Source organism: Watersipora subatra, chromosome 8, assembly GCF_963576615.1.
Source record: "Watersipora subatra chromosome 8, tzWatSuba1.1, whole genome shotgun sequence".
Classification (NCBI taxonomy): Eukaryota; Metazoa; Bryozoa; class Gymnolaemata; order Cheilostomatida; family Watersiporidae; genus Watersipora; species Watersipora subatra.
Window position 1 is genome coordinate 37,845,221 of NC_088715.1, and position 11,537 is coordinate 37,856,757.

Sequence of the window (11,537 nt, forward strand, 5' to 3'; positions counted from 1 at the left end):
TCCTCCTTCCTCTGGCTCCTCAGGCTCCAACAGGCTAAACGTGTCTGCAAAAGAGTTTACTGTCTTACCTAGTTGAGTCATGTTAACAGGTTTGTTGGAATGAAATCGTCATTTGTAGCTACGGTGTGAAAATCTCTGTATCTTTGAAAGAAAACTTGCTCACTGTAAGGTGCAGAAGCAAATGACTGTTACTCACTAATTGCTTGAGATTGCCGCTTTTCCTTGGTCCAAGTATTTTTACACCGGACGCTTTTTGAACTGGTTGCCATAGTCAATATCTGCAGAGTGATCCGAGCTGGTCGAATGTTGGGGCTCTTCGCTCCAGGCTTGAGAACTGAGCTGGCAAGGAACTCATGAGCCAAGCTGGCTCCCCCGGAACATTGCTCTTCTGTCCTTCCAGCTGCCTTCAGAGTTTTTTCAGCAAGGCATCAGGTTCTTGGCTAAACCTGGCCGGTGGTAACTAACTTCGGCTCTACAATTTTCCAACTCTAACTCAGCCCTTAACCTCTTGTATCTTGGCCCCCTAGATGTTAGGGCCTCTCCAAAGCTTCATGGTAGCTAGTGCTTGTCCTAGCTTCTCTAGGCAAGCTTGGAAGGGCTTCAGCCAGCTCTCGTTTTGCATAGAAGACTGGCCTTGCATAGATGACTGGTGCTCTATTGGGCAAGTTTGGTCAGGGCAAGTTTGGTTGGGCCACGGCTTATCCTAGAGCTTTGGGCTGTCTCCCTTTCACCTTCTCATTATTCAGAAGCCAAACTCTGAATAACATCATCGTTTTCTGGTGCATACAGTATAATGTTTTTTTTGGTCCTCCAGCTGGATGGCCATCTGATCCTTTTGAAGTGTTGCATGTACCTCTTTCAGCTTTTTCAGCATCTCCGAATTTGGGAGAAAACTGAGCCTCCGTGGTAGGGAGACTGAGCTCCGGCTGGTCAGGCAGTTGCAGCTGCTGTCAGAGCATAAGCATATTTGCCATTTTTCTTGTGGCAGAGTGTGATATACCTCAGTACAATTTCATCGCGGAGGGAGCAACCTGGCCCACTTCTCCTGACATTGGGTCAGAAGTGGTGCCCACAAAGAGTCGCTCAGCTGACTATTATTATGCTCGACTACACCGCTGGCTTGTCGACGGTAGTGTGACGTGTGAGTTTTCTTCATCCGTCATGGTTTGCACAGCTCAGTCATCAGTAGACAATTGAACTTTGCCCCCTAAAGGTGTGGATCTGCTCTGGAAGGCTCATGTAACAGAACACCTGTTCATCTCACTCACTTGCCACCTATTGGGCCATGGCTTCTGGAAGAGACATGCTCCCAGGTGTGTCTCTTGCCATCTCGTGGAGTAATCCTTGAGCATCAGGGTTCACTTGATTTATCTTGGCATTTGTAGTATCGGTCTCACCAGGTTCACGGTCAACCAGGTGCATGGTTGCCTTCTGCTAAGAGTGCCTGTCAGAGTCTATGCCTACCCGCAGTTGTATTGGTGCCACCGTGCTTTGCTGCCTGGTAGACTTCCCAGTCTCTTTACCACATTTCCTCAGTACCAGGTCAGTTGCAATCGGCTGATTGTTTTATCCACTCCTGAGTAAGCAAGTGTGCGATTCTGCCAAATTTTTGTTTTCTTATGGATGGGGACAGATGGCGCATCACAGATATTGGCCATAGAAAAATACCTGGACCTCCAGTACCGATCCCTGATAACAGGATCCCTGGATATGTGCTAGTATCTGCAGGAGTAAATTTAGACAGCAAAATGCTGCACTACATGCTGCCAATTTTTACAAGTGTTTGTATTCATTTCACACAGGTCAAATTTGGTGGGTCTCTTCAACGTGTCTTGTACCTGCTCCCAAATGCCGCCGCTAATGTATCGCTCTGTGTGAGCAACATCTTTCTTGAGTTCTGTGTATAGCCTGGCCAGCTTTACTTGTAGCTTCTGCAGAAGTAACTGCTTAGGGACCAGTGACTGAATGGACTCGATCTCGGTTGCACACAAGACCTGAGCCGACGCGACCAACTCGGTTTATTCTACCTCCTCCACCCAGTCAAGATGTTCATGGATCCTTCAAGGCACCTCAATCGGTGGGCTTCTCAACATCATTTTAATAGGCACAACGCAAGCCAGTATGGTCTGAGCAATAGCTGTGAGAGTGTTGATCAAGTGTCTCTCTACATGAGCATTTCTGCCAGTAGCAGATTCACTCAAAGAGACAGCCTGACCTGAACACTCTGTTGGGTTGTCAAGAAACCTGGCTGCATCATCTGAGATAGCCAGGCCTAGAATCTGATGCCCAGACACTGACTCTTTTTTCGAGCTCAGCAAATCTGCAAATACTTTTCCCTATCCAGACTCTAACAGGTTCAACAAATCTGCTAAACAATGGAGCGTCTCACCTGAATCAGCTATAGTCATGTTTACAGGATCGTTTGGATTAGGAATGATAGTAGTAGCTGTAGTAGTGATGTCGCTGTGCCACCATGAAAAAACTGGTTTGCTGGAAGGTGCAGAACCAAAATGCCTTGCTTCACTTATCCCCCATTTTCCCTTTCACCCTAACCCCTGTATCACTACACCTGTGGCTGTCCTGATTGGCTGTCATCATTGATAGCCACTCCCACTCGCCGTACTGGCCCGGTGGCTGAGTAAGCTGAGCCGGTCGAGGTTAATGTTGAATGGCACCAGAAACCTTTTTCTTTGGGCTGAGCAATTGGACTGGCTAGGGACTTATGGGCTCTTGAAGCCAGCCTTCCAGCTCACTGCGGAAGGCAAGAAAGGTGTAAGCCTCTGCTGTTCGCCTTGTCAGCTCCAACTCGAATTGTTCCTCTTGCCTCTTGGTCTTTGCCCTATTTATGTTAGGCCCTCTCTAGGGCTCTATGGCGGCTGGTGCTTGTCCAAGCTCTTTTGGGCAAGCATAGAAAAGCTTGAGCCAGCTCTTGCTCTGCACTGAAAACTGGCCCTGCTGCTTTATTAGAAAAGTGTGGTTTGATCAAGCTTTTATAACCTGGAAAAGCTCCACAAGTTAAGTCTGCAGCATAGGGTTGTCTCCTTGTCTCTTCCTTTTATTGAGAATCCAAGCCTAGTCTCTATTCTCTAAGTGTATATAGTTGAGGCTTTATTTAATCTTTCTCTCAGATGGCCATCTGTGCTTCTTGGACAGTTGCATGGACTTCTTTCAGCTTCCGCAACATCTCCAACAAAGATTTTTGTGTGGGTTGGATTTAAAGTTAGATTAATGTTCAACTCATGCTTTTCAATATAACCTATGTCTACCCAATTCAACCCACTTCAACATTAGGTTGAATTTCAGCTGGTCAGGTAGCCACAACTCCCATCTGAGCGTCAGCAGGTTGACTGTCTATCAAATGACTGAGTGTGGTGTGCCGCAATATACTCACATCAACTGAGGGAGTAACCTGTCCCCCTCCTCCCGAATCCAGGTCAGCAGCATTGCCCCCAGGGAGTTGCCAGCTGTCTATTGTTGACTCTCAATAACATCGTTGGCTTGTGGGTAATAGGGAGTACCATGAGTCTTTTCCACCCGCCAGAGTCAACACGGCTTGGTCATCAACTGACTCTGGAACTGTGCTCTCTGGTTGGTGTGCATCTGCTTGGGTAAGCCCATGTAGCAGAACACCCATTGATCTGATGCACTTGCCACCGCTGGAACCATTGCATCTGGAAGAACATTGTGCTCCTTCGTAAAGTGGTCTGCTATTACCATGATCTACCTGCTATTTCTTGGAGCTTCTGTAATAGGTCCTATCAGGCCAACGGCCACCTTCTGCCAAGGGCGCCTGGCATGAGTCTATGCCTGTCGCCAGCTGTCTCGAGACCACCATGCTTTGCCGCCGACAGACTTCACAGCTATTGATCATTCTTCTCACTGTGGCCGTCATCCTTGGTTAGCACTACACCAGTCCCATCCGGTTAAGCATCCCACTTACCTTAGAATGAGCAAAGGCGTGAGTCTGCCAGATGGTCGTTTCTCTGATGGCTGGTGGGCAGACTGAGCACCACTGTGGTTAGCTACAGGAAAAATTCCTTGTCTCCAGTACCCCAATAAATTGTCTTTGTTGCTTTAGAAACCGATGAATTTTGTGCAGCTGTTGGAGTTTTTGGCCTCCAAGCTCCAACTGCTCCGGAGTCAGCTCTCCTGCTTGCATAATGGCCTGGTACATTGTGGCCACCGGTCCCCAACCGGTGGCTTGCATCCAAGCCAGCTTCTTCTCAGAGACCCTTCGAGTCTTCACTCATGCCATGCCGCAGAGTTCCAGAGTGGCCTTAGTCAGTCCTGAATTAGCTTCCCTGGCTGCCAAAGCAGTGAGCCGGTCCATGCGGCTGACTGTCTCATGGGCAATTTTGGCAACCTTTAGCACTGTGGCTGAGCTTCCCTTGAGCTCTTCTGATGAACTCTGGCCCTCCACTGCAGGCTCTCTGTTATTCAGTCCTTCATTCTTCAGCTTGATGAGCTCACACTGCTGGCAGTCTTTACCGGTCTGCTAGAGTCTGCGAGGAGACCAGCTAAGTATTCTAGTCTATACTAGAACTCGGCCAGGATTTCCAATCATCTGATAACATGATTGGAGGGTTCCTTTTATTGATACAGCCATTGTAGAGAGGCGAAGTCCCTACACAGGAGGAAATGTGCGCTGTATCATTAGGGCGAGAAACGTTCCATGTCCTTTACTATGACAAGCAGCTTTCTCTGGGTAACACAGTAGTCCCTCTCAGCAAGTGTCAGTGTATGGCTGCAAAAGCTATTACTCTCTTGGTCCCCTCTTGTGCTTGAGAGAGCACTGCAGCTTCTCTGCAGCTGCTGGTGTCCATATCCAGGACCAATGACCGATTCAAATTTGAGTAGCCCAGTACTGGGGTTAAGGATAAATGTCCCTTCAGTTAGTTGAAGGCCAGCGGCTCTGCCTTACTCTATGTCTATTCTTCTCCTTTGCTCGTCAGAATGTGTAGAGGATATGCTATAGTGGCAAAATTGGGAATATCTCAAGCTGGGAGTGGTAGTACTCTACCATTCCCAGAAAGCCTTGCAAATCTCGGAGTCTTCTCAAGGGTTGGCAAGTGCCAGATTGCCTGAAGTCAGTTCTCCGGGTCAGTAGCTACTCCATCTGTGTTCATCACGTGGCCTAGAGACCTGAGCTCAAACTTAGAGGGCTATTGACAGGGAGTACAGTTTGGAGGCCTTAGTGCAACCAGTAGCCGACACTACTGTTTCGACTCATTGCCGTTTCCACGATGTACCGGCTTTTTGAGACAGTGTCTTTACACATGCCCAGGGCGCCTGCAGCCCAACACTGTGAGGCTTCTTTTTTGCTTCTTTTGCAGCCAGCTTCTCTTTTGTCGCAGCTGCCGTACTTGCTGTGTCAGCTACTACATGAGCAGGGTCAACTAGTCGACCATTGGGTTTCAGACTATAGAGGTACACTCCTTATAAGCCTCCTTTACTGTTCAGGCATTGGCTGTGCCTTTGCCCTCCAGCTTGATCAAAAAAAACTTTGTCTTGGCGCATATGGCCTTTTTCAGGATAGCTGTAAGCATGGACAAGAGGTGCCTCTGCCGGTTTGCATGATTTACTGCGCAACTGAACAGTTAACTTGCCATGTCGGCTCAGTATGGGGCTGGCAAGTTCCCACATGCCACCTGAATCAGTCTATTTATCAATCTACTTAGCAGGTGTGCTTCTAGAAGAAAGTAGCTGTGCTTTCCTTAAAGTACTCAGCTTGTCTTGAGCCTACTTGAGCAAAAAGTCAAACCGGACTCGCATTGTGTGAAAGACGGTTCTTATGCAGACGACTTGTCTGTAGTTCTCTGCCTCTTCTTTTAAGGCCTCTTGGAGGTGCAACACTCTGACCTCTTCTGTACTGGTGTTACCTTGAGCCACTTCTTGAAACCAGCTTATAAAGTACTCTACATCCCGGGATCCTGTGTACTGAGGCACCTTGAACTGGTGGATCAAGGTCTGGGCCCAGGGTACCAACACCAGTCTTTCATGGACCTCTGCCATCTGGTCCATTTCTCTGTCCATGCTCTTTGGACGTCGACCATCCATAATGCATGAGGAAGAGCTTGATAAACTCAAGGACAGTGTTGCTCAAGCAACACGGCCTAAAGAGTTCAGAGAAATCCTTCTTCACAGGCTACTCAAGCGAGTGCTCACCAACCGCCGGAGGGGGTGATGTCGGTTCCAGCACTTGGCCCACCAGGGGTAAAAGATGACTCTCATCTTTAGAATCAATCATGCAGACCTTAGGTCCTCGATCTTACCATTTCCACTACTGTAAAGGACTCTGTCCAGCCCTTTACCTCCAAAAAGAATGATAAGCAGTAAACACAGAGTTTGAGCCACCAATATATAGATTTCAATAATATGTTTAAATATACATGTATGCATCTTGCCATACACAAACGAGCATTCAAGCGGGGAGCATGTGTGCAGTACGACTATGCTCTAATGATTGCAATGGTTTTTTTATATATTGAATCTTCATGCTACACCCTTTCATCTTTTGTCTTCTCTAAATCGGCCGAGCCGGCTCATTGGCAAGCGAACCTCTTCTTACAATAGGGGGCTTGGCCTAGTTATGCCGCTGGCTGTAAAGTTCCTGTCGCCGGCTCTAGTCACGGTGCTATGTCATAATAAGTGTATGTGTATACTAGCCAAATTCCCAGGGATGCATGAGTATTAAAAACAGCTTATAAACAGTTGCAGGTAATGTAGTTTTCTTCCTCTTGCCATTAGCCTGGCACATTGCCAATGTTTTTTCCATGAGTAGCAATCACACTCAGGCAATATGAGTCATTATGAGGGCTGAAATTTGCACATTCATCTGTATTACACAGCATTACTAAAGCTTGCTCTTGCGACACTTATTAGTAAGTTTACTCAAATTACTAGCTTACAAAGTACTAGCTCAAATACTACCTTATTAAAATTAGCCACGGACAATGTGCTAGGCAAATGGCAAGTGACAGGCAACTACATTACTTGCTACTGTTTACAATCTATTTTGTAATACCGATGCATTTTCCCACGAAAACACGAGCGGAGCGGAAGTGTGGGAGTTTTTATGATAAATGCATGTGCACACAACTTACAAAAATTATTCATCAACAATGAGACGAACCCTCGTCAAGAAAATTCATCAAAAAATTTAAGCATCGGAATGTAAAGTCGTTAAAGTATAATAACGATACAAAACACATTTAAACCTATTTAAATATGTTACCAAGTCTTTGTAAACCGTCGGTATTATTTTAAAACTTACCCATCTGATCGGATTATACACAAATAGACAGATTAATTTAAACGAAAATTGCCACAAAAAGCTTGAAAAGCTCGGTTTAGTAAAAGTTAAGACCGAAAATTGAAACGCCAATAAAGCCGTGCGACCGATTGTAGAACTATTTAGCAGTGCGCATTTCACGAGAAAACCGTGCTCATTTCATCAGTCTATGGCCATTTTACTTGTATTCGAATTTATTCGAAGGTTTCTGTAATAAACGTAGACCGTTTGAGGCGTAGACCGATTTACAGGTACGAAATTGTGGTACACAGTTTATCAGCCTGTGTTTTTTGTCCAATCACCGAAGGTTTCATTATTTGAAACGTTAGCCGAAATTCTTTACAACTTATGTACAAGCTAGGGCCGAACTACAACGCCCCTTCATGACGAGAACATTTTTTATCTTGCTACAGTTTTATACACGTGAATGCTCCTACCCGCTTTCTGTTAAAGATCGCTTATCAAAACCATTCTACATTCAACGCAACCAACTTTCAAACTGTGTATAGCTTGCCATTTTACCTCTAATTTTGCATTTCAGAGTTATAATAAACATATTTCTTTATTGTTGTTGAATTACATACATTACAGTAAATTAGGCCTACAGCTTTATAACACTTTTATAACAGCTTTTATTTTGCTGCAGTTTGCAGAAATCTTCGAGACGCATGAACGCTCATAGGTTTTCTATTATTGCTGTATTACTATATTAACAATATTGGTTATATTAATAATATCAGTGCATTTTACTTATAATATTGGCCAACATTGCATTTCTCCTATTGCAAGGGAGAGATATAAACGTGTAATATTTTCCTTTCATTGTTGTTGTTTGCCATGACCAAACACTTTTTAAATAAATTTTCTAAAAACCTATATAAATACCACAACTTCTCGATATTGCTACCTATGACGTTTTGAAATGTAAACAAAATTGTGTATTGGTTTTCTATTATTACTATATTAATAAATTGATTATTCTAAGAATATCAGTGCATTTTACTTCTAATATTGGCCAATATTGCATTTCTCCTGTTGCAGGGGAAAAATATAAACATCTTTTCCATTCATTATTGCTTATTGTTGTATATAATAACACCCACACCCAGTACATTACAGCTACCATTGCAGTTATCCTATTGCACTGCAGAGCCATTTGATTGCTAATATTGCATTTCTCAACCATCAGTACCATTTATTTTTTTGCCAATATCTCTGGCCATCTCTTTGGTCGTGGGCTGTATGACAGTGGAATTTCTAGTTATAATACGCTAGTCATTCGGCTGGTACTAATATAGCTATGTATATATTGACAATTCTGGCAGTATACTATATTTGTTGTTTTTATGTGTTTCTTAGCATGTTATATACACAGCTATAAAAAAACACCAAGCGTATGCATGGTGAAGTACACACTATCAATTATTAGTCATCACAGGGAGTGCTCTGTAATACAGACGATTCCTAACCTACGAACGAGTTACGTTCCGAACGATTGTTTGTAAGGTGAGTTTGTTCGTAAGTTGCTTCAGTGCTATATTTTGTATTATAATTTATGTTTAAGGCCTATATAAGTATATTGAAGGTTTATATAAGTATGTTTAAGGCTTGTATAATATTTATTTATTTCTATATAACATTTAATAAAATGGAGAGAATACATACAGTATACATTTGTATATAACATTTATTAAAATGGAAAAAATACGTACAGTAGTGTACTACGTATTTTATGTCATGAGAGGGTCTTCGTCGTCGCTGGAATGGGCTTCAAAAGTGACTTCCTTCTCCGTAACTCCAATGTAGGAAGAAGATGAAGGTTGATGAGTATCTTTCTTAGAGGATTTACTAAAAACTGGCCAAAAGAAGCGATCTAACGACGACTGCACAGTTTTCTCATTTTTTTCATCAAAAATGATGCGATAACACTGTATGGTATTATTCAATTGATTTGCAACCTTTGTGCAGCGTTCAATATTTGGGTCTTGCAGCTCGAAAAGTGCGATGGCTTTATCTATGAGCGAAAACTGCTCAGCCAAGATTTTGATTTCGATATTCTTCATGGGGACAGGCGTTTCTTCCTCCACCTCTTCGACACGTTGCTGAGCCTCCAACTTCATGAGGTCTTGGTTACTCAATTCCTCCCCATGGGACTCAAGAAAATCCTCGAAGTTCTTTTCCTGCAGGTCAAGCTCGAGTTTGTCACTTGGGTCAACAAGCGTGCTGAGAATTTCTTTATTAATGCCCTCCTGATCAAAGCCACGGAAGTCGTTGACGAACTGAGGGCATAGAAGCCTCCACACGGCGTTGAGGTTGACCTCGGTAACCTCACACCATGATGCATCAATGCTTTTTACGCAGTTAAAGATGTTATACGACATCCAGTAGCTCCGTAAAGTCATCTCGGGGTCATAATCTACTGCTTTCAAGGCCATCCTGTACGTCCGTCGGGTGTAATATTTCTTGAAATTGGCAATAACACCCTGGTCCATCGGCCGCAAAAGTGAAGTTGTGTCTGGCGGCAGGTACACAACTTTGACATCAGGATGAAAATCATCCAAGTGCAGGAGATGGCCAGGAGCATTGTCCAGCACTAGCAAAATCTTGAATGGAATTCTATTATCCCGGCAATACAACTTCACTTCTGGGATGAAATAGTGGAAAAACCAGTCTTCAAATACAGCGAGTGTCAATCATGCCTTTGTGTTTGACATCCATATAACGGGGAGAGAGCTTTTCGTAAAAATCTTCAGGGTTAGCTGCCCGGTAAACTAGCAGCGGCTTCAGCTTGTAGCTCCCTTCAGCATTTGCCCCCAGCATTAAGGTTAGGCGGTCTTTAGCCATTTTATATCCGGACATCGTCTTCTCCTCACAGCTAATGTAGGTCTTCTCTGGCATTATCTTCCAAAAAAGACCCGTTTCGTCGACATTGAAGATCTGCTTAGCCGAATAGCCGCTTTCCTCAATGATCTCCTCCAACACTTGGGGGAATCGCTTGGCAGCCTCTGTGTCCACAGATGCTGTCTCTCCGAACACGGACACATTGTGGAGATTAGCCCTCTTCTTGAAACGAGAAAACCATCCGCAGCTGGCAGAAAACGTTTCTTCGGCAGCGCTTTCCCTAGGCTTAGCCTTGACATCCTCAAATATAGATTTGGCCTTCTCCTGAATGAGCAGAAGGCTCAGAGGAGAACGCCACCGCTGCTGATCCTCGAACCAAATTGTGAGAAGTTGCTCAATCTCTTCTATGATTTTCCATCTTTTTTTGCTAATGATCGTCGATTGCATAGGCACTGCACCCTTCACGTGTTCCATTATATGATCTTTCTGTTTATAAATGGTACCGACTGTCAAACGATTCAAGTTGTATGCCCATGCAATGCTCACCATTTTTTTACCCGCATCAAGCTTCTTTATTATTGACACTTTCGTTTCAAATGAGATGGCTTGCCTCTTTTTTGCACTACCACTCTCACTAGAAGCCTTTTGCTTTTCACCAACCATATTGAATAATGGATGCCCGAGATATTTACTGTATGTAATGATAAAAATAAAAAAAGCAGAGGAAGGTAGATGCTGGGTGGTGCCGCTAATACGCCGGTAATACCGACGGTAATTCATATGGACATACAAGCGCGCAGACCCTGTTCGTATGTACCGTTGTTCGTAACTCGAATGTTTGTAAGTAGGGAACCGTCTGTATTGCTGTTTCGTCAATGTTCAGAGTTGCCTTTCCATGCTTTGATTTCTATAGAGAAAAAAAGAATAGGTTAGGGTGGTAAGACTGAAGTACATAAGCCCAAGACAAATGATGGTTATGCCTATTTAAACTTCTTTCATTTTTATCAGGTTATTATTGTTGTTAGTCGCTGCGCACACCGGATAAAACGTACGTCCAATGAAAATAATAAGTAGGTTTTCGTTAGCTTTTTAGTCCATCTGCCTCTAACGCTCAATCTACCTCTATGGTTCAAAAGCCTATCCATGTTCGTCCAAATCTACTTATGCAAGTAGTGCTAACTTTCTGATACATGTATACAATTTTTTCAGTACAGTGGTTCCCAACTAGTGGTCTATGGACCCCTAGGGGTCCACAGGAGGTTTTGAGGGGGGTCCACATGCTGGTGCCAGTATTGGTTTTTATAGCTAGTTATTTACAGCTATTTCTGGCTTATAGTGGTTGGATCAATGATATAAAACCCTAAAAGGATAGGCGAGGGCTATCATATGGGCGGGGTTTAATGAT

The 11,537-nt window shown here is 44.0% G+C and overlaps 2 protein-coding genes across 2 annotated transcripts; both read right to left on the minus strand.

Moving 5' to 3' along the window:
- Positions 1-9,021: 9,021 nt before the first annotated feature.
- LOC137402521 (tigger transposable element-derived protein 1-like) lies at positions 9,022-9,783 on the minus strand. Its single transcript, XM_068089022.1, has one exon. The coding sequence runs from the start codon at positions 9,781-9,783 to the stop codon at positions 9,022-9,024; it is 762 nt and encodes a 253-aa protein (XP_067945123.1).
- A 181-nt stretch (positions 9,784-9,964) lies between these two features.
- On the minus strand, positions 9,965-10,795 carry LOC137402522 (tigger transposable element-derived protein 1-like). Its single transcript, XM_068089023.1, has one exon. It carries the CDS (start codon positions 10,793-10,795, stop codon positions 9,965-9,967), a length of 831 nt encoding a protein of 276 aa, XP_067945124.1.
- Between the last annotated feature and the right edge of the window lie 742 nt (positions 10,796-11,537).